The 24,042-nt window shown below is 44.8% G+C and overlaps 2 protein-coding genes across 2 annotated transcripts in view; one reads left to right on the top strand and one right to left on the bottom strand.

The window, feature by feature from the left end:
* Positions 1–6,515, top strand: part of LOC311110135 (interferon-induced very large GTPase 1-like) — a 68,922-nt gene extending 62,407 nt beyond the window's left edge. Inside the window, 2 exon segments of the mRNA XM_084188699.1 lie at positions 995–3,624; positions 3,628–6,515. Coding sequence (XP_084044825.1) covers positions 995–3,624; positions 3,628–5,664 — 4,667 coding nt within the window. The 3' untranslated portion in view covers positions 5,665–6,515.
* A 3,007-nt stretch (positions 6,516–9,522) lies between these two features.
* On the bottom strand, positions 9,523–22,455 carry cabp2a (calcium binding protein 2a; the record flags this gene model as incomplete). Its single annotated transcript, XM_084188756.1, has 6 exons — positions 9,523–9,548; positions 13,384–13,531; positions 13,752–13,861; positions 14,050–14,184; positions 15,052–15,082; positions 22,213–22,455. The coding sequence occupies 6 exons, from the start codon at positions 22,453–22,455 to the stop codon at positions 9,523–9,525; spliced, it is 693 nt and encodes a 230-aa protein (XP_084044882.1).
* Between the last annotated feature and the right edge of the window lie 1,587 nt (positions 22,456–24,042).

Here is a 24,042-nt window from a genome sequence, read left to right as displayed (position 1 = left end):
TGCCTTGTCAACCAAACACAATTCCATATTACTTTTGTAATACAGTACATAGCCTAAAGGTATCTTAATGTAACGTTCAACCTTAAAATGAGTAACACATCCATGGCCACATGTTGAGGTTACTGTAACTATACATTTCTTCTTATGTAATCATATAAAGTCTGCATGTTTAAGATAGCATGCAAAGGTCATCGCAGATCTTCACAATTGCTGTAATAATCTGGTAGAATCTCGAATGGCATTGATAACTTGCACCATATACTTTTAATGTAATCTCAACTGCAATTCAGGTCACTAGGTTAGGCTATTACATTTACATTTCAGTCATTTAGCAGACGCTCTTATCCAGAGCGACTTACAGTTAGCGAATACATATATATATTTTTTTATACTGGCCCCCCGTGGGAATCAAACCCACAACCCTGGCGTTGCAAACGCCATGCTCTATCAACTGAGCTACATCTCTGCCGGCCATTCCCTCCCCTACCCTGGATGACGCTGGGCCAATTGTGCGCCGCCCATGAGTCTCCCGGTCGCGGCCGGCTGCGACAGAGCCTGGATTCGAACCAGGATCTCTAGTGGCATAGTTAGCACTGCAAAGCAGTGCCTTAGACCACTGCGCCACTGTTTTTGTGTTGAATAAATAAACAAAATATCTCACATTGTATTCCCATTGGAATTTGGTTGTGCTTTTAGATGGTTGAAAGCATAGTGATAACACATTGGGATATAAACTACATTTTGGCTGTGTTTTTGAGTGGGTGAATGTAGGTTGTAATCTCATTGATCAACGTCTCAACCAAATACTACCCAATTATCCATGTTGAAATGATGTTGTTTGCCCAGTGGGTAGTTATCAAAATGACTCTATGAACTAATCATAATGGATGTGTCAGCATGGGATGTAAAGGTACAGTATCTTCCCTGATGGGAAATATATGATGGTGAATTCCCTGGATCTTTCCTATTTCCTAATCTTCCTTTCTATTTACAGAACCCTGTCTCATGGAGCTGTTGTCAAAGGCTGGACTAGAAGATCATTATGAAAACAAGCTGACGTTAAGTACTGTCCTTGAGATAAATGATAATACTACATCCGATGAACCACTTACCACTATGCAGTCACTTCCAGGGGCCTTCCTTAAGAAATTAATGATGGCAAATGTGAATGCTAGGAGTGTCAAATGTATGTCCACTGACCAGGAAGTTTTCTATTATGGTGTAGCCAACCTGGACACTGACTCTGATACCAGCAATGTAATTCATCCACTGGACCTGATAACTGCCCTGTTTCTGTGCTCAGATGGTTTCCTGCAGCAGGAGATGGTCCAGAAAATGTCCATGTGTCAGTTTGCTGTTCCTCTCCTGCTGCCAAACTGTGACACAAAACAAAGCACTTTGATGCTGTGGGCCTTGAGGGACATAGTGAAGAAGTTTAGACCCTCTTCACAAATGGCCACAAATGCTTTCGTGGAGGAGAGAATAGTTCTCTCTGATATTCCTATGGTGTCTTTTGTCAGGCTAGGAGAGAGCAGCTTGTCCAAGTCTCAGATTTTGAACAAGTTGCTTAGTAACCCTCAACAGTACCATGATACATTTGTTCATCATGATATGGAATGTAGCGATGTCCCTCGGCAAATCTCAGATGGTCTAGTTGAAATCAGCTGGTACTTTCCATCTGGGAACAGAAACATAGACATGTTCACTAAGCCTGTCGCTGTGGCCAATCTCAGAGGAGACATCAGGTCCTTTGAAAAACAGTTCTCCTTTCTGTGTCAAACATCAGCTGCAGTTTATATTTTCATTGATGACTTCGAGGCAGATCTCAAGGTTTTGGAAGGAAAAAGCACAAAAGCAGAGTTATTTCTGGTTGTCAACTCTCAGAGAAAAACATTCAAGGTGGATACATTGAAGAAAATGATCGCACAATACAGTATCAAAGAAACAAATGTGATTTTGAAAAAGAAGCAGAATGATGCAGAATTTGTCAAAACCCTGCAGTCAACTGTGGGTGACATAATCAAAAAAAGTAAAAACAAATTGACAATTGAAAACATGGCTGCCGTGGCTCGTCAGTTTGGGATTCTGATTGATGAAGACGGTGAGTGTCAGAGTGCCAGGATGATGGCAGATGAAATCACCAGGAACATCACAGACACAATTAAATTCAAAGATGAACAGCTACCCTTACAAGGCCAACTCTGGAAAGAGCTTTCCCAGTTGGAAAAAGAGAGGTGTAGGCTGAGAAAAGCAGGAGATCAAGAAATTGAACACTACAAGAGCTCTCTGAAGAAAAAGCAGGAGGAGTTGAGAAAGAAGCAACATAAATTTGACATGTCAGATGCAATGACAAGCTTCATTTTCAGAATGTCAAAATCAGGACCTGAGCGATCCTATTTCCTCAAGTGGATGCGGATAAATCTGGACAATCTGTCACGGCAGAACCTGTCTGGTTTGCGGGACCAGTACAAAGATCTTTGCCAACATTCTCCGGAGAAAAAAGATGACATTAAAGATTTGGATAAGCAATTATCTGACTGTTCTTTAGGTCTTGAACACTTCCTACGTGAGTTGGGCCAGTTATATGAAGCTGCCTGCTCCCTCCCTGAAGACAGCCCTCAAAGGAAACAGATGGAGCATCTCCCTGGATTGTGTGCTCAGATGCTGTTGGATGGCTCCCCTGTTGAGCTTGTGGATGGCGATGCATCAAATATCCCTCTGAAATGGATATCAGCTGTACTGACTCAGCTTCATACTCTTGTCCAATCCAACAGCAAGATCCGGGTGGTCACAGTTTTAGGGGTCCAAAGCACTGGGAAGTCCACTCTCCTCAACACCATGTTTGGGGTCCAGTTTGCTGTCAGCAGTGGAAGATGCACCAGAGGGGCCTTCATGCTACTGATTAAAGTCAACAAAGAACTCAAGGAGGAGCTGAAATGTGACTTCATCATGATCATTGACACAGAGGGGTTAAAATCACCAGAGCTGGCTCAACTAGATGATAGCCATGAACATGACAATGAATTGGCCACACTGGTGATTGGACTCAGTGATGTTACAATTATCAACATCGCCATGGAGAACTCAACAGAGATGAAAGACATTCTGCAGATAGTTGTTCATGCTTTTATCAGGATGAAGGAAGTGGGGAAGAAGCCAGTATGTCATTTTGTACACCAGAATGTGTCAGACATGTCTGCTCATGACAACAACATGAGGGACAGGAAGAAGTTGTTGGAACAGTTGAATGAAATGACCCTGGCAGCAGCCAAAATGGAGAAGAAGGAGAATGTCACCAAGTTTACTGACGTGATGGAGTATGATCCAGACACAAGTACCTGCTATATCCCAGGACTCTGGCATGGGACTCCCCCGATGGCTCCAGTCAATGCACGCTACAGTGAGGCGGTGTACAGCTTCAAAAAGACCTTGATGGAAGATTTCAGAAAATGCCAGAGAAATGATGATTTGACACATTTCTGGAAGTGGACACAAAGCTTGTGGGAGGCAGTGAAATTTGAGAAATTCATCTTCAGTTTCAGAAATAGCTTAGTTGCGGATGCATACTCCAGAATATGCTTGGAGTACAATGGTTGGGAATGGGCCTTCCAGAAAGAGATGAATTAATGGATGATGAGTGCTGAAACTAAAATATCCAATATTGGCATGACAGATCAAAATCCCCAGAAGTCCATAAAATATGTGCTAAACGACTTGATGAGAGAAGCATCTGAGAATCTTGCAAAGGGAGAAAAGGAAATCCAAGACAATCTAGTAAAATACTTTAAAAAGCAAGATGGCCATGTCAATCTGGTGGAAAAATACAAGGAGGACTTTGTGTGTAGTGCTAAAACACTGAGACGAGAGACAGAAAACACAGTGAAGAACAAACTGCAAGGAGCTGTTGAAATCAAAGAGGGAATGACAGAACTGAACAACATCAAGAGCTCTCAGACAAGTACAATGGAAAAGAAGGTTCTGACTCTGCTGCAGAACTGTAGACAGAACAAATCTGGTCTATCAGATGAGGCCCTCAGTGAAGAGTTTGAAAACATGTGGAGGAACACTCTGTCTGAGATTCACTTCAAAGGACTCCCAAGAAGAGATGTGGCTCAAGATGCCTTCCTCATGTTACGTGATAATCTGTTAATGAGGGGGAGTCATGCCAACAAGATGTTGGTTGGAAACAGTCTGGTGGATTGTGGGAGAAAAGCCTTTGTTTTGGAATCAGAGAGTTGGTGGCAGCAGGCTAAAAGTGTAGCAAAGTACGGGGAACCCGACCATCACAGGAAAAAACGACAAAACCTATGTGATGACATCATAACACAGTGTCAGGAGTTTATAACCCAGAGGGTGAAAAGCAAAACCGATTACCATGACACTCACATAAAAAAACTGCTTAGAATAATTGACAAAACATTGCAACAACACACAGAAGTTAAAGCCAGTGAGGAAAGTGAGGTTTCTCTCAAACAACACATCTGTGGCAGAGCAGCCAGAGAGTTTCAGAAGATGCATGATGATTTCATTGAAGTCAATGACCCAAGGAATTGTCTGGAAAAGTCTAAGAACAAGTACCTTATTGAGTTCAGAGACTTGTTTCATAACCGAGACCAGTGCCAAAAGAAAGCTGAGGAGTTCACAAAGCTTTGTTTGCAGCCAGCTGTACAGGACTATGTGACCAAAATGATTGGTCCTGATGTGGTTTATGAAGTGAAGATCGGTAAAGGGTCAGAGGCTTACAGCACCCGAAGTGCTTTCCAGTTCTCCATTTTGAAAAAGCTCCTGACTGATGGAGAATATCAGAAATATAAAGAGTACATTAACCATTATGAAAGGTTTGTGAAGGACTGGCTGTTTGATCAGATTGTCCAACAACTCTCAAAGGACAACAGTCTGAAGAAATTGGAGAAGAAACATCTTTCAGAGATAGTCAAGATAATCACTGTTGCAATTTCAAACATCAGAAACAGAACCAGCACTGTAAAAGATATCAAGACATTCATTCAGAACATCTGCTATGCCCTTGAAGAAAAGCTTGTTTTTCCAAAGGATGCTCTGGATTCCATCATGACTCTGAACTACTTTACTAACATAGCACAGTTTGTTGACTACCTCACAGTGTTTGTGGGAGAAATGGAGCAGTCACTGGCAGCTGAGTACGTTCAGGGAGGAGACATCAAAAATAGACTCAGATCTCTGCCATTCAAGCCTCAGGACATGATGTTCACCAGTCTGTTTGGCTGTGGAGAGGCATGCCCCTTCTGCCATGCACCCTGTGAAGCAGGAGGGAAGGAGCATACCAAACACTTTACCTCCATTCACCGTCCACACGGAGTCAGTGGTTTGAGGAATTCATGGACAGGGGTGATTAGTACTGACATATGTTCATCTCTTGTGATAAGTGGCCGTTCATTTTACATATCCTCAACAGCAAAAGAATCTTATCCCTACCAGGACTACCAGACATATTACCCTGACTGGATCATAACAGGAGATCTCAGCATCAAGGCTTCAGACTACTGGAAGTATGTGATGGCCACATTCAATGAGAGAATTGCTACAGACACAGATGCACTCCCTGCTGATATCCCAGAGGACTGGAAGGCTTTAACAAGTGATGACGCATTGAAGAGCTTGAAAATCGCATTCTACATGAAATAAAGTGGAAAACGATAGCAAGACTCTTCTTGACCCAAACATAGAATTGGCCAATCAAAGATGTCAGACATGGCAACCAGAAATAACTCACCAAGCATGAATGTTAATTATCCAAAAAAAAGCCAGACGCCAGTCAGTTCAACCAGTAACTTGTGAAAAAAAAATTGCTCATCTCTCAATTCCAATACAATTTCACTATCGCTGATCGGGTACTTTTTATCTTTCACTTACCTTGATTGGTTTGTTGAAGGAAGAAACTGTTGATCAAAAGGTACCACCTTTCACAATCATAAAAAACTAGAAACATTTTAGACTAAACTAGGATACTGACCATCCAAAAGATCCCACGGAACTCTTACCAGATAGTTGCAGAAAGAAAAGCCTTTATTATCTTGGCATATCCATGTAGGAGCACATTTGGCTACTGCCAACAAGTTGTAGTTTCACACAACCTTCATGTAGCAAGGGTAGTGTTTGAGTTGACATCACTGACTTATACCATACATACTGTAGACTGACAGGTACCTGCAGTATAGGAAGGAAGTTGGAGTTATACCACATATACTCAATCAATCAAATGTATTTAATAAAGCCCAGCAGATGTCAAAAAGTGCTTATAATTATACAGAAACCCAGCCTAAAACCCCAAACAGCAAGCAATACAGAGGTAGAGTCACGGTAGCTAGAAAAAACTCCCTAGAAAGGCAAGAACCTAGGAAAAAACCTAGAGAGGAACCAGGCTCTGACTGGTGGCCAATCCTCTTCTGGCTGTGCCGGGTGGAGATTATTATCATACTGTTGACTTCTAGTTGACTTGGACTGGAGTATGGTCTTCAATCACAATGTTAGACAAATATATTTATATATATAGACAATATATATTGTTTTTATAACCATTTTGATTAGAAGTGAATGTAGATAATGTTCATTGTGATTACAACAAGGATATCAGTGCAAGAGAGAAGTGTAACTCTGTAAAAATGAAATAAAGGTCTTTTTTATTTTTTTAAATATATATTTTGTATTGTCTTTGGTTTTCTTTAAATGTATCTTGTATGTCATTCATTTAGTCTTTGAAAGACTAGCCCAATGAGGGGCTGAAAGGGGATCCTAAAATCATGCAGAATGTTCTGTACATCATGTTATTGTGAATGGTCCATTAGAGTTTAACATTCATAGAGATGTGATTATGTTATGTTTACATTACCATGACAACATGCCTACATACTGTACATTGGAAAAGGCTTTTTATAGTCCTGCTCTTCATCTTATACAATGGAGATGTATTGTATTAAGGGCTACTGTAGTTGCATGTTAAAAGATGTAACAAGTTCATTATTCTATTGTTCATTTGTCAGTTTTGGTAAATGTGAAGAATGTGTATACCTCCGATTTTATTTATTTTTTAAACCGCAGCATTATTTTATTGTAGAAAAATGCATGTAACATTCTATGATTCCTCTACTGAACATCAAACTAACAAGGATGTACAGTTCAAAATAAAATAACAATTGTTTGACACAGTTATTTTTTATTCATTCCCTTCTAGGTAAATAAATACAGAAATAATACAATTAATGAAACTACTTGAATGAACATTTATTGTAATTCTATTGATACAGTTGAAGTCGGAAGTTTACATACACTTAGGTTGGAGTCATTAAAACTCGTTTTTCAACCACTCCACAAATTTCTTGTTAACAAACTATAGTTTTGGCAAGTCGGTTAGGACATCTACTTTGTGCATGCCAAGTAATTTTTCCAACAATTGTTTACAGACAGATTATTTCACTTATAATTCACTGTATCACAATTCCAGTGGGTCAGAAGTTTACATACACTAAGTTGACTGTGCCTTTAAACAGCTAGGACAATTCCAGAAAATAATGTCATGGCTTTAGAAGCTTCTGATAGGCTATTGAGTCAATTGGATGTGTACCTGTGGATGTATTTCAAGGCCTATCTTCAAACACAGGGCCTCTTTGCTTGACATCATGGGAGAATCAAAAGAAATCAGCCAAGACCTCAGAAAATATATTGTAGACCTCCACAAGTCTGGTTCATCCTTGGGAGCAATTTCCAAATGCCTGAAGGTACCACGTTCATCTGTACAAACAATAGTATGCAAGTATAAACACCATGGGACCACGCAACCATCGTTCCGCTCAGGAAGGAGACGTGTTCAGTCTCCTGGAGATGAACGTACTTTGGTGCGAAAAATGCAAATCAATCCCAGAACAACAGCAAAGGACCTTGTGAAGATGCTGGAGGAAACAGGTACAAAAGCATCTATATCCACAGTAAAACGAGTCCTATATCGACATAACCTGAAAGGCCGCTCAGCAAGGAAGAAGCCACTGCTCCAAAACCGCCATAAAAAAGCCTGACTATGGTTTGCAACTGCACATGGGGACAAAGATCGTACTTTTTGGAGAAATGTCCTCTGGTCTGATGAAACAAAAATAGAACTGTTTAGCCATAATCACCATCATTATGTTTGGAGGAAAAAGGGGGACGCTTGCAAGACGAAGAACACCATCCCAACTGTGAAGCACAGGGGTGGCAGCATTATGCTGTGGGGGTGCTTTGCTGTAGGAGGGACTGGTGCTCTTCACAAAATAGATGGCATGAGGTAGGAAAATTATGTGGATATATTGAAGCAACATCTCAAGACATCAGTCAGGAAGTTAAAGCTTGGTCGCAAATGGACAATGACCCCAAGCATACTTCCAAAGTTGTGGCAAAATGGCTTAAGGACAACAAAGTCAAGGTATTGGAGTGGCCATCACAAAGCCCTGGCCTCAATCCTATAGAACATTTGTGGGCAGAACTGAAAAAGCGTGTGCGAGCAAGGAGGCCTACAAACCTGACTCAGTTACAATAGCTATGTCAAGAGGAATGGGCCAAAATTCACCCAACTTATTGTGGGAAGCTTGTGGAAGGCTAACTGAAACGCTTGACCCAAGTTAAACAATTTAAAGGCAATGCTACCAAATACTAATTGAGTGTATGTAAACTTCTGACCCACTGGGAATGTGATGAAAGAAATAAAGGTGAAATAAATAATTCTCTCTACTATTATTCTGACATTTCACATTCTTAAAATAAAGTGGTGATCTTAACTGACCAAAGACAGGGCATTTTTACTAGGATTACATGTCAGGAATTGTGAAAAACTGAGTTGAAATGTATTTGGCTAAGGTGTATGTAAACTTCCGACTTCAACTGTATGTCAACATCACTATGATATAATCAGACCTTTACTCTTAGTCTCTGATCAATAATATGAAAATAATTTATCAATAAATCAGTATTTTTTAAAATGATGCAGTCCAGGATCTGAAGCACTTACAAATTCGTAACATATTGTACGAATTGGAATTCGTATCATAATATTGTATTTTCTTTCAAGACGTAACATATCATACAAAATGGATGACGTAATACACAATTGTGCACAACTTTCAGGGACCCGTTTTGGCTCGTGAGCACTACTTTCAAAACTGCTGGCTGAAACTATATAAGAGCATCACTTTAATTGATAACATAGTGTAGCACTTTAAACATAATGCATGAAAAGCACTTTACAAATGCTATTATTATTATTATTATTATTATTATTATAACGTTACATTTATACAACAAAATCATACATACAGTATTATTAGGGATTGTTGCTATAGCAATACAAAAGTACCAACAAAAACCCTAAAATCAACATTAAATATTTGTACATCAATAATACTGTAATTAAATGTACAACAACATACTGAGGACTGGTCCATAACATCTAATAGAGGAGGTTGTTGTTGTTGACTATTCTCTTAAAGTCATTTCATCATGGTCTTCTGGACAGGAGAGTCAGCGAGACATCATCCTGACAAACTCTGTAGAGAGAACACAAACTATGAGTATTGGTACGGTGACGACGTGGTGAGTATTGGTACGGTGACGACATGGTGAGTATTGGTACGGTGACGACGTGGTGAGTATTGGTATGGTGACAACAGGGTGAACATAGTATTGTATTAGAGGGCAGCCTTCATATCTCAATGTCCTCACATTCTCCGCTCTGATCCTTTAGTTCTCCCCTCATCCCCTCTCTCTCCTTTGTAGTGTCTTAGAGTCTACAATATGCTGACTGTTGCAGAAAGTGTGATAGAGGGAACTTGGCCCTAAGATTTTGCTGTACACCTTCCCTCATCCCCTCTCTCTCTCTCTCCTTCCCTAATCCCCCCTCTCTCCTTCCCTAATCCCCTCTCTCTCCTTCCCTCATCCTCTCCCCTCATCCTCTCTCTCCTTCCCTCATCCTCCCTCTCCTTCCCTCATCCCCTCTCTCCCCCCCTCTCTCTCCTTCCCTCATCCCCTCCCCTCATCCTCTCTCTCCTCCCCTCATCCCCTCTCCTCATCCCCATCCCTTCTCTCTCCTTCCCTCATCCCCTCCCCCTCACCCCCCCTCTCTCCTTCCCTCATCCCCTCTCTTCCTTCCCTCATCCCCTCTCTCTCCGCCCCTCACCCCCCCTCTCTCTCTCTCCTTCCCTCATCCCCTCTCTCACACCTTCCCTCATCCTCTCTCTCCTTCCCTCATCCCCTCTCTCTCTCCTTCCCTCTTCCCCTCTCTCCGTCCTTCCCTCATCCCCTCTCTCTCTCCTTCCCTCATCCCCTCTCTCTCCGCCCCTCACCCCCCCTCTCTCTCTCTCCTTCCCTCATCCCCTCTCTCTTTCTCCTTCCCTCATCCCCTCCCCTCATCCTCTCTCTCCTTCCTTCATCCCCTCCCCTCATCCTCTCTCTCCTCCCCTCATCCTCTCTCTTCTCCCCTCCCCCTCATCCCCCCTCTCTCCTTCCCTCATCCTCTCTCTCTCTCTCCTTCCCTCATCCCCTCTCTCTCTCCTTCCCTCATCCCCTCTCTCTCTCCTTCCCTCATCCCCTCTCTCTCCGCCCTCACCCCCTCTCTCTCTCTCTCTCTCCTTCCCTCATCCCCTCCCCCTCATCCCCTCTCTCTTTCTCCTTCCCTCATCCCCTCCCCTCATCCTCTCTCTCCTTCCTTCATCCCCTCCCCTCATCCTTTCTCCTCCCCTCATCATCTCTCTCCTCCCCTCATCCTCTCTCTTCTCCCCTCATCCCCCCTCTCTCCTTCCCTCATCCCCTCTCTCTCTCCTTCCCTCATCCCCTCCCCCTCATCCCCTCTCTCTCTCTCCTTCTCTCTCTCCTTCCCTCATCCCCTCCCCCTCATCCCCTCTCTCTCCTCCCCTCATCCCCTCTCTCCTTCCCTCAACCCCTCCCCCTCATCCCCTCTCCCACTCCTTCCCTCATCCCCTCTCTCTCACACCTTCCCTCATCCCCTCTCTCTCTCACCTTCCCTCTCTCTCCTCTCCTCTCCTCTTCTTATCCCCTCCCCCTCATCCCCTTTCTCTCCTTCCCTCATCACCTCCCCCTCATCCCCTCTCTCTCCTCCCCTCATCATCTCTCTCCTTCCCTCAACCCCTCCCCCTCATCCCCTTTCCCTCTCCTTCCCTCATCCCCTCTCTCTCACCTTCCCTCATCCCCTCTCTCTCACCTTCCCTCTCTCTCCTCTCCTCTCCTCATCCCCTCGCCCTCATCCCCTTTCTCTCCTTCCCTCATCCCCTCCCCCTCATCCCCTCTCTCTCCTCCCCTCATCCCCTCTCTCTTTCCTTCAACCCCTCCCCCTCATTCCCTCTCCCCCTCCTTCCCTCATCCCCTCTCTCCTACCTTCCCTCATCCTCTCTCTCCTTCCCTCATCCCCTCTCTCTCTCCTTCCCTCTTCCCCTCTCTCCGTCCTTCCCTCATCCCCTCTCTCTCTCCTTCCCTCATCCCCTCTCTCTCCGCCCCTCACCCCCCCCCTCTCTCTCTCCTTCCCTCATCCCCTCTCTCTTTCTCCTTCCCTCATCCCCTCCCCTCATCCTCTCTCTCCTTCCTTCATCCCCTCCCCTCATCCTCTCTCTCCTCCCCTCATCCTCTCTCTTCTCCCCTCCCCCTCATCCCCCCTCTCTCCTTCCCTCATCCTCTCTCTCTCTCTCCTTCCCTCATCCCCTCTCTCTCTCCTTCCCTCATCCCTTCTCTCTCTCCTTCCCTCATCCCCTCTCTCTCCGCCCTCACCCCCCCCTCTCTCTCTCTCTTTCCTTCCCTCATCCCCTCCCCCTCATCCCCTCTCTCTTTCTCCTTCCCTCATCCCCTCCCCTCATCCTCTCTCTCCTTCCTTCATCCCCTCCCCTCATCCTTTCTCCTCCCCTCATCATCTCTCTCCTCCCCTCATCCTCTCTCTTCTCCCCTCATCCCCCCTCTCTCCTTCCCTCATCCCCTCTCTCTCTCCTTCCCTCATCCCCTCCCCCTCATCCCCTCTCTCTCTCTCCTTCTCTCTCTCCTTCCCTCATCCCCTCCCCCTCATCCCCTCTCTCTCCTCCCCTCATCCCCTCTCTCCTTCCCTCAACCCCTCCCCCTCATCCCCTCTCCCTCTCCTTCCCTCATCCCCTCTCTCTCACACCTTCCCTCATCCCCTCTCTCTCTCACCTTCCCTCTCTCTCCTCTCCTCTCCTCTTCTTATCCCCTCCCCCTCATCCCCTTTCTCTCCTTCCCTCATCACCTCCCCCTCATCCCCTCTCTCTCCTCCCCTCATTCCCTCTCTCCTTCCCTCAACCCCTCCCCCTCATCCCCTCTCCCTCTCCGTCTCTCATCCCCTCTCTCTCACCTTCCCTCATCCTCTCTCTCCTTCCCTCATCCCCTCTCTCTCTCTCCTTCCCTCTTCCCCTCTCTCTCTCCTTCCCTCATCCCCTCTCTCTCTCCTTACCTCATCAACTCTCTCTCAGCCCCTCACCCCCCCCTCTCTCTCTCTCTCCTTCCCTCATCCCCCCTCCCTCATCCCCTCTCTCTTTCTCCTTCCCTCATCTCCTCCCCTCATCCTCTCTCTCCTTCCTTCATCCCCTCCCCTCATCCTTTCTCCTCCCCTCATCCTCTCTCTCCTCCCCTCATCCTCTCCTCCCCTCCCCCTCATCCCCCCTCTCTCCTTCCCTCATCCCCTCTCTCTCTCCTTCCCTCATCCCCTCCCCCTCACCCCCTCTCTCTCTCTCTCCTTCCCTCATCCCCCCATCCCCTCTCTCTCCTCCCCTCATCCCCTCTCTCCTTCCCTCAACCCCTCCCCCTCATCCCCTCTCCTTCCCTCATCCCCTCTCTCTCACCTTCCCTCATCCCCTCTCTCTCACCTTCCCTCTCTCTCCTCTCCTCTCCTCATCCCCTCCCCCTCATCCCCTTTCTCTCCTTCCCTCATCCCCTCCCCCTCATCCCCTCTCTCCTTCCCTCAACCCCTCCCCCTCATCCCCTCTCCCTCTCCTTCCCTCATCCCCTCTCTCTCACCTTCCCTCATCCTCTCTCTCCTTCCCTCATCCTCTCTCTCTCTCCTTCCCTCTTCCCCTCTCTCTCTCTCCTTCCCTCATCCCCTCTCTCTCCTTCCCTCATCCCCTCTCTCCTTCCCTCTCTCCTTCCCTCATCCCCTCTCTCTCTCTCCTTCCTTCTTCCTCTCTCTCCTTCCCTCTTCCTCTCTCCTTCCCTCTTCCTCTCTCTCTCTTTCCTTCATCCCCTCTCTCACCTCCTTTCTCTTAGTTCCTTTCTACTCCTCTCCACACCCTTTCCTCCCCTCCTCCCTCACCTTCTCTCCCATTTGATGTTCACCAAACCCATCTCCTTTTCTCTTTCCCCCTCTCCCCTCACCCTCGAAGTCGAGCAGGCCGTCCCCGTTGAGGTCAACGTCTCTGAGGATCTCATCAATCTCCGGTTGGTTGAGCTGCTCCCCCACCAGCTTCTTCATGGCCTCCTTCAGTTCAGCCAGGCTGATCTGACCGTCCCCGTTAGAGTCAAACTGAAGAAGAAGAAGAAGAAGAAGAAGAAGAAGAGAGGTGAGGTGAGGGAGAGAGGAACAGAAAAAGGGGAAGAGTAGTAGAAAGGGAGAGGAGATATTAAAGGGATAGAGAAAGAGAGAGGTATAGAAAGAGCAGGTTAATAGAAAATAACTTCTAATTACATTTCTGTGGTCTTATATTGTAAACAGATATAATATGATGAATATTGGGTCTCCGTACTTCTTTGAAAGCATCCCTGAGCTCCTTCACTCCTATCATGTCTGCTGTCTCTGCCAACATCTTAGGACCCATCAGCTCCACAAAGTCCTCAAAGTCCACTCTGCCGCCACCTGGAGGAAAACAAGAGTCATTACAGAAGTTGTTATGGGGGCGATGAAGAGCTGAAGAGCTTCAAATACTACACACAGTGGGTATGTCCTGGCTTTCTCTGGTTAATGTGCGTGTGTGTGCTGCATGCGTGCACACTCACAATGTGTGCATGCGTGTCTTTAACTCCGTGTGTGTGTGTGTGACTCACAGATGTTCTGGCTGAGTTCGATGAGCTCCATCTCAGTGGGCATGTACCCCATAGTCCTCATGCACTCTCCAAGTTCCTTACAGCTGATGTAACCATCTTTATCCTTGTCAAACTCCCCGAACGCCTCCTTCAGCTCTGCACAGGGAAGAGAGGGGATGGGGGAGAGGAGAGGAGAGAGGGGTGAGGAGAGACGGATAGGGGGAGAGGAGGTGGAGAGGAGAGGAGGGGTAGATGTGTTGAATAGAAATTTGAAAAATATACATTGTTTCTTATATTCATTGCAGACTCTTTGATGACAAGCCACACCCATAGCCACAGGAAGTAGGGGTGCTGAGGGTGATGCAGTCCCCCTGATAAACAAATACATATAATTGTGAACTAGGGCTTTAGAACTCCTGTATGAGAGGCGGAAAAACCAGCAGCCACCAAGTATCTACGTTTTAAAGGAGGACAACATAGTAGAGTCAGAACACTGGGATGTATTGTTGTTGTCTGGGACTAAATACAGTATGTTGAAAATGTGAGTATGTACGGAAAAGACAGGAAGAGAGAGAGAAACAGGGAGAGAGGGAGGATAACGGTGTTGACTGAGAAAACAGGGAGAGAGGGAGGATAATGGTGTTTACTGAGAGAAACAGGGAGAGAGGGAGGATGACGGTGTTGACTGAGAAAAAACAGGGAGAGAGGGAGGATAACGGTGTTGACTGAGAAAACAGGGAGAGAGGGAGGATAATGGTGTTGACTGAGAAACGGGGAGAGAGGGAGGATAATGGTGTTGACTGAGAGAAACAGGGAAAGAGGGAGGATGACGGTGTTGGCTGAGAGAAACAGGGAGAGAGGGAGGATAACAGTGTTGACTGAGAGAAACAGGGAGGGAGGGAGGATAACGGTGTTGACTGAAAGAAACAGGGAGAGAGGGAGGATAACGGTGTTGACTGAAGGAAACAGGGAGAGCGGGAGGATAATGGTGTTGACTGGCTCTGTGTAATGTCTTATCTGTACCTTCAATCTCTTCTGGCCGTAGGTCTCTGTCCTGCAGGGTTTCAGATTGGAGGGGACACACACAGAGTGACAGACAGTGTGTTAGCTCGCATGGACACACACACACACACACACACACACACACACACGTGCACTGAATATACTTTAGTGTTGATGCACAGAAATACAAACACACAGTGACTGACAGAGAAACATCCTCATAAAAACAAAGAGTAAAGCACATCTTTGATGTAGCTCCATCTGAATGTTGCGTACTGAACTAGACAGGTAGTAAAGCATTTGATATGGACTCATTTGATATGGACTCATTTGATATGGACTCATTTGAGAGTGAGAGTTGGCAGAAACCTAAATACAGAGGATTCATCCACTTCTCTCTCACACACAAGTTCCATCCTTTCACTCTCTCCCCTCACTGCCTCCCTCCCTCATTTCTAAAACCCCATAAATGAATGTTACGCAGCCAGACCAGCGGTTTGTTACAGGATTACTCAGCATGTGATCCGATTGGCTTTAGTAACCTCAGTTCGCTCAACACAGTCCTATTCCGTCGCCTGTGATTGGCTGCACTGCTCTGTCTGTCAGTGGTAGGCTACATCAAAGTGGCTGTGTCCCAAATGCCACCCTATTCTATTTAAAGCGCACTACTTTTGACCAGGGCCCATGAATCAAAAGGGAATAGGGTACCATTTGGGATGCAGTCCGTGTGAGGTAGACACAGGCCGCGGGTTAGAGGGGATCAGTTTGTTGCAAGGGGATTTGTAGAGTGATCAGTGATGTTGTGCAATCTGACTGCAACGTAGTCAGTCTCAAAACATACAGTAGGTTCTGCCAATGACTGGGCACACACACACACACACACACACTCAGTGGGTTCTGCCAGTGACTGGGCACACACACACACACTCAGTGGGTTCTGCCAGTGACTGGGCACACACACACACACACTCAGTGGGTTCTGCCAGTGACTGGGCACACACACACACACACTCAGTGGGTTCTGCCAGTGACTGGGCACACACACACACACACTCAGTGGGTTCTGCCAGTGACTGGGCACACACACACACACACTCAGTGGGTTCTGCCAGTGACTGGGCACACACACACACACACTCAGTGGGTTCTGCCAGTGACCGGGCACCGGGTAAGCGTTTCACTGTTAGTCTACACCTGTTGTTTACTAAGCATGTGACGAATAAAATTGCATTTGATCTGAATTGATTTCTTCTATTTTGGGTAGTGTATGACATGCAGCCAGGGTCATAGGTCAAAACAGATTACGGGGCGAGAGGTTGCCAGGCCACAAATGGAGATGAGGAGATTTGGGGGTTTTAGTACGAGTGGGGAACACGTGAATATACGCACGCATGCACTCAGAAAACCTTTTTTAAACAGCACCAAGCCTGTACATCCTCAGTCCTAAACCAGGGACTGTTCTATAGGATACATGTTACAGTAACATGTTGAGTCCTAAACCAGGGACTGTTCTATAGGATACATGTTACAGTAACATGTTGAGTCCTAAACCTGGGACTGTTCTATAGGATACATGTTACAGTAACATGTTGAGTCCTAAACCTGGGACTGTTCTATAGGATACATGTTACAGTAACATGTTGAGTCCTAAACCAGGGACTGTTCTATAGGATACATGTTACAGTAACATGTTGAGTCCTAAACCTGGGACTGTTCTATAGGATACATGTTACAGTAACATGTTGAGTCCTAAACCTGGGACTGTTCTATAGGATACATGTTACAGTAACATGTTGAGTCCTAAACCTGGGACTGTTCTATAGGATACATGTTACAGTAACATGTTGAGTCCTAAACCTGGGACTGTTCTATAGGATACATGTTACAGTAACATGTTGAGTCCTAAACTTGGGACTGTTCTATAGGATACATGTTACAGTAACATGTTGAGTCCTAAACCTGGGACTGTTCTATAGGATACATGTTACAGTAACATGTTGAGTCCTAAACCTGGGACTGTTCTATAGGATACATGTTACAGTAACATGTTGAGTCCTAAACCTGGGACTGTTCTATAGGATACATGTTACAGTAACATGTTGAGTCCTAAACCAGGGACTGTTCTATAGGATACATGTTACAGTAACATGTTGAGTCCTAAACCTGGGACTGTTCTATAGGATACATGTTACAGTAACATGTTGAGTCCTAAACCTGGGACTGTTCTATAGGATACATGTTACAGTAACATGTTGAGTCCTAAACCAGGGACTGTTCTATAGGATACATGTTACAGTAACATGTTGAGTCCTAAACCTGGGACTGTTCTATAGGATACATGTTACAGTAACATGTTGAGTCCTAAACCAGGGACTGTTCTATAGGATACATGTTACAGTAACATGTTGAGTCCTAAACCAGGGACTGTTCTATAGGATACATGTTACAGTAACATGTTGAGTCCTAAACCAGGGACTGTTCTGTAGGATACATGTTACAGTAACATGTTGAGTCCTAAACCAGGGACTGTTCTATAGGATACATGTTACAGTAACATGTTGAGTCCTAAACCAGGGACTGTTCTGTAGGATACATGTTACAGTAACATGTTGAGTCCTAAACCTGGGACTGTTCTATAGGATACATGTTACAGTAACATGTTGAGTCCTAAACCAGGGACTGTTCTATAGGATACATGTTACAGTAACATGTTGAGTTTGGATGGTGGAGGATAGTCACAGCACTTCAACTGATGCTGAGGTGATGACGCAGCCAAAATAAGCAACATCTGCTTGCTAAAAATAAAGGCTCAAATCTCTCGTTCATAAATTCAAAGTCCATCATTTATCTCAATGATATCAAAAGCTTTGACGTTATTTCTGATGAAGGTCAGTATGACCTGAAACGTCAGTGTTTATATACTGTAATGTCATCCAAATGCACATTGGAATGGAGTTGGAATGGAGTTTTGCTCTACTGTTCTTTGACACAAATTTGACTAAGCACACCCATTTTCTCCCGGTCGTGTGCTTTCTAGGGTGGCTGGAGAGTTTGGAATGTGTCACAACGGCCTTGTTTCACACGTGTTCTGTGTCTTCCATTTTGTTCTGTTCTGTGATTGACAGCCAGTGACATCACAATCACATCACCAGGAATAGTAAAAGGACAGGATTGGATTAGAGAGAGCAGGAGAGAGATTACATCTATGCTAAATTGTATCAAGATAAATCTCTAATGCTTATTAATTGGTTCTCCTCTCTATTATTAATTTGTCTGCCGGCACTATGCTCATCGACTTGTTTACACACACAGACACACAAAATGGTATTTAGACTTTCACATTCCAACCAAGGTGTTGGGGTAACCAACCATTTTGTCTAGACAGGGACAGAGACAGAGACAGGGACAGGACAGACAGATTGATGGCGAAGCTCATCGCAGCCCCCATACAAAAAATATGGACTTATAGGTTCATATCCCCAGCAACATGCATCAACATAGCTCATAGTTCACTCTGGACCTACAGACACTTCCTACTGGTCTCAGACATTAGATCAACTTTCATCTACATTTCAGAGAACAGAGAGGATTGTGGGATTACATAACCTGTACTTTGTGTTCTGGATCGATAGAGTATTAACCCTTATTCCATTCTAACTCTACCTAATCTGTTCTGTGCTATCAAGGAATCATCTCACTTTTGTATACTGAACAAAAATGTAAATGCAACATGTAAAGTGTTGGTCCCATGAGCTGAAATAAAAGATCCCAGAAATGTTCCATAGGCACAAAAAGTGCACAAATTAGTTTACATCCCTGTTAGTGAGCATTTCTCCTTTACCAATATAATCCATCCACCTGACAGGTGTGGCATATCAAGAAGCTGCTTAGACAGCATGATCATTACACAGGTGCACCTTGTGCTGGGGACAATAAAAGGCCACTCTGAAATGTGCAGTTTTGTCACACAGCCCAATGCCACAGATGTCTCAATTTTTGAAGGAGCGTGCAATTGTCATGCTGACTGCAGGAATGTCCACCTGAGCTGTTGCCAGAGAATTTAATATGCATTTCTCTACCATAAGTTGCCTCCAATGTCATTTTAGAGAATTTGCCAGTACGTCCAACCGGCCTTACAATCACAGACCACGTGTAACTACGCCATCCCAGGACCTCCACATCCGGTTTCTTCAGGGGTTGCTGAGGAGTATTTCTGTCTGTAATAAAGCCCTTTTGTGGAGAAAAACTAATTCTGATTGGCTGGGCCTGGCTCCCCAGTGGGTGGGCCTGGCTCCCAAGTGGGTGGGCCTATGCCCTCCAAGGCCAACCCATGGCTGCACCCCTGCCCAGTCATGTGAAATCCATAGATTAGGGCCCAATGAATGTATTTATATTGACTGATTTCCTTATATGAACTGTAACTCAGTAAAATCTTTGAAATTGTTGCATGTTGCGTTTATATTTTTGTTCAGTGTATCATGGGTCAAGCCTGTAGAGATCCTCATGATTGAATCCCTGTATAGATTGAGTTAATTCTATGAGTGGGTCAGATGGTCCAATACCCTCCCATTTACCCTCCTCGCCTTTGTAGCTTTTAGGTCAAACCTGTGTAGACTTGGTTCTCATTATTGATTGATCGGCAGCCCTGTATAGATATCAGTACTACACTTCATGATTGGTTCAAATGGTCCAACGCTTTCAAATTGACCAATCACTGCCCACTTGCCTCTAAACTGGCCTCCCATAAGCATGAGTGATGGGCATTCCAAAACTTTTCGGTGAGTCGCATCGTTTGGCTCCCAAACGGCTCTTCATTCAAAAATGCTTGAAAATCTAGAACCATTAAAAAAAATTAAAATCTCTAACGCAATGCCAAAAAAGTAGGCTACCATTATGTCAGACCGTTATATGCACATTCAAATGCATTTTTAACTGGCCAAATTATTAATGTAGGTCGTCTGCATTATTTTTACGCACTGCAAAAATGAGCAGAATGACGTGCACTCCCCACTATGTATTGTTTCTGCAGTGAGGATTCACCCTCTTTAGACAATGTTGTTGTAACGCGTCATAATCGTTGTTGTGCGCTCAAAAAAGCAGTAGTAGCAGTATGCAAATCAGGGAGCCAAATGAACGGCTCTTTCACCGATGCGATTCGATTTCCAACGTTCACCAAAAAGAGCCGTTCAAAAAAAGCCGTTAGTTTACGAAATACCCATCACTAATAAGCATCTCCAATTCAAAATGGCGACATCAAAACCACACCATCTCCCAACATAATGTGATATTTCTCCTCTACAGTCCATCCAAGGACAGATCCACTTTCAAGTGCTAGCTAGTTAGTCCCAGTTACTGTAAGTACCTGGCCCAAATGGGAAACACCCAGCTAATAGCGCTTAGCATTAGCCTAGCATAGCTGCTATCAGGAAATTACTCTCCTATTTGTGTGATTATGGCTGTGTACAAAATGGCACCCTATTCCCTAAATAGGGCACTACTTTTGACCAGAGCCCTGGTAGTAGGGCACTAAATAGGGAATAGGGTTCCATTTGGGACTGAGATGATATGATCTCACTCGAACAAAGACACTCATCTGGAATAAGAGGCTATATCAGACGCTGCTCGCTCGGTGAACAGTGGATGAATCCATCATCTAAATTACAACGTTGAGGAACAGGCTGAGCACTGGCCGTGTTATCGCCACACACTCTGTCTTCGACAACATCTACAGTACAATCTGTTCCAGGAACAGGCTGAGCACTGGCCGTCGTTCTCTTTTGTCTTTCTTTGTTCTACACAAAACTGAGAAATTTTAAAGGTTTTTATTTCTATCAAATCATTTCTGGATATCAATTAAAGGGATACTTTGGGATTTTGGCAATGTTCTCTTTGTCTACTTCCCCAGTCAGATCAACTCATGGAGACACATTTTTTATGTCTCTGCGTCCAATATGAAGGAAGTTAGAGGTAGTTTTGCGAGCCAATTCTAAGTAGAGTTAAAGCAATAACTGGATGTCTACAGGAACAGCTAGCATGCATTCATTGCGCTAATGCTAGTTAGCAATTGCGCTGACGCTAGTTAGCAATTGCGCTGACGCTAGTTAGCAACTTCCTTCAAACTGCACGCAGACACAGAAATGGTATCCACGAGTTCATCTTACTCTTGGGAAGTGCAACAATCCCGAAGTATCCCTTACTGTGATGGTTTTTAATTAAAAGTGTCAAAAAGAAACAAAAATGGCTTCTTAGCAAAATTGCATTTCTCAAGCAAGAATTTTGCTAGGACTGTCTGGGAGTGGTCTGAGTAAGGGGTCTAATTGGAGGAGGCAAACGGGAGGGATATGTAACCTGAAAACTAGCTGTTATTGGCAGTGAGGTTTGAAACTCTTTGCTATTGGTCTATTAACTTAAATCACTTGGTGATGTCGCCAGGCAGGCCAAAAATCCACCCATGCAAAACAAGCTGAAATTTCAGGTGGTCTTTTCAAACAGCTCTTACACTAATAGGACATTATCATCATTGTTACAATTTCACAGTATTATTCCAACCACATAGTGGGAAATTATCATATAAAACACAGCAGGATGTGGTCTTCCCTTGCTAAAATAATGTACGGTGGACTCTATATGTCAAGTAAATAAGCCATCACTAAAAACAATGGAAAGGGGCATCAACGGATAGGGGACACTCACAGGGTTGGCAGATGTGCATTGGTGGAGATGATGTAGTAGTGGTTTCCTCCAATCACGCCACTCGTAATGTGAGGGTGATGATGATGTCACAAGGGGAGATGCTGGTGCCATAGATATAGAACCTGATATCGAGTGGATAGGGTCAGAGCTGTGGACAGGGTGACGTTTGATGAAGTGATCCAGAGGTGGATAGGGGCAGAGCTGTGGACAGGGTGACGATTGAAGTGATCCAGGTGGATAGGGTCAGAGCTGTGGACAGAGTGACGTTTAATGAAGTGATCATGATGGTAATGATATTATGGGATGGATATAAAGTATTGGTGAACATACAAGCTCATATGGTGTTACACTCTTGTAAAAGCTAGTCAAGGACCATAGAGAACTGGTGATTTGTTCAGACAAAATATCTGAAATGGATAAATGGATGACTATTATATCAGTATGGCATGTAGTTTACATTAGTGTGTGTGTTTCGGTAAGGTTACGTACGAGCTGGCTCTGAATGAACGCCTCTCTGAGGAAGATGCAGGCGGGCCCCACGATGTTGTGTAGCACGGTGCAGTTCTGGACCACAGCACACAGCGGCTCCTCAACCACTCTCCTCCTCTCCTCGCTCCTTTCATCCTCTTCTTCTTCCTCCAGGACCCCCACGCCCCCAAGCATCGCCGCCGCCAATGGGGCTCCGCTCCCCTCCGAGGGGAACACCCCCTTAGGGAGGGGAACCAACCACATGCCCAATCAATCAGAATGATCAGAAAAGGTGTGTTCGGCCAATCAAAATGGCAGGTGAGTGAAGTAGTTTTTAAGCCCTGTGCCTTGTTCTAAGACACACTAGGTTGTATACTAGATCACTAAAGTAGGCTTCCTTCCATGCTTCCTGGTGTTAGTCATTCCTAGCAGCGTGTATGAACCAGTATGCTGTACAGTTGACTCAGTGTCGTCAATGCTAATACACATTTAAAAAAGCACATTTCTGGTTCAGCTAAAAGTCAATGTACAAGCAATAATGTTGATTTTTGAAGTCATGCACATTGTAAGTCTTAGAAAAGTTACATTTACCCCACCTACTGTAAAAAAATATATATATATAGTGTGCCTTCGGAAAGTATTCAGACCCTTTGACTTTTTCAAAATGTTGTTACGGTACAGCCTTATTCTAAAATGTATTGAATTGTTTTTTCCCCCTCATCAATCAACATACAATAACCCATAATGACAACGCAAAAACAACTTTTTTGACATTTTTGCTAATTTATACCAAAAACAATATTAAATATTACATTTACATAAGTATTCAGACCCTTTACTCAGTACTTTGTTTAAGCACCTTTGGCAGCGATTACAGCATCGAGTCTTCTTGGGTATGACGCTACAAGCTTGGCACACCTGTATTTGGGGAGTTTTTTAAATTATTCTCTGCAGATGCTCTCAAGCTCTGTCAGGTTGGATGGGGAGCGTTGCTGCACAGCTATATTCAGGTCTCTCCAGAGATGTTCAAATCGGGTTCAAGTCCGGGCTCTGGCTGGGATCACTCAAGGACATTCAGATTCTTGTCCTGAAGCCACTCCTGCATTGTCTTGGCTGTGCGCTTAGGATCGTTGTCCTGTTGGAAGGTGAACCTTAGCCCCAGTCTGAGGTCCTGAGCACTCTGGAGCAGGTTTTCATCAAGGATCTCTGTACTTTGCTCCGTTCCTCTTTGCCTCGATCCTGACTAGTCTCCCAATCCCTGCCGCTGCAAAACATCCCCACAGCATGATGTTTCCACCACCATGCTTCACCATAGCAATGGTGCCAGGTTTCCTCCAGACGTGACGCTTGGCATTCAGGCCAAAGAGTTCAATCTTGGTTTCATCAGACCAGAGAATGTGGTTTCTCATGGTCTGAGAGTATTTAGGTGCCTTTTGGCAAACTCCAAGCGGGCTGTCATGTGCCTTTTACTGAGGAGTGGCTTCCATCTGGCCACTCTACCATAAAGGCCTGATTGGTGGAGTGCTGTAGAGATGGTGGTCCTTCTGGAAGGTTCTCCCATCTCCACAAAGGAACTATAGAGCTCTGTCAGAGTGACCATTGGGCTCTTGGTCACCTCCCAGACGTAGGCCATTCTCCCCGGATTGCTCAGATTGGCCTGGCGGAAGAGTCTTGGTGGTTCCAAACTTCTTCCATTTAAGAATGATGGAGGCCACTGTGTTCTTGGGGACCTTCAATGCTTCAGACATTTTTTGGTACCCTTCCTCAGATCTGTGCCTAAACACAATCCTGTCTCGGAGCAGTACAGACAATTCCTTCGACCTCATGGCTTGGTTTTTGCTCTGACATGCA

The sequence above is a fragment of the Coregonus lavaretus genome (assembly GCF_964263955.1).
Source record: "Coregonus lavaretus genome assembly, contig: SUPER_35_unloc_2, whole genome shotgun sequence".
In the NCBI taxonomy this organism is placed as follows: domain Eukaryota; kingdom Metazoa; phylum Chordata; class Actinopteri; order Salmoniformes; family Salmonidae; genus Coregonus; species Coregonus lavaretus.
The sequence above is the reverse complement of the archived record's forward strand: the minus strand, read 5'-3'. Positions and strand labels throughout refer to the sequence as shown.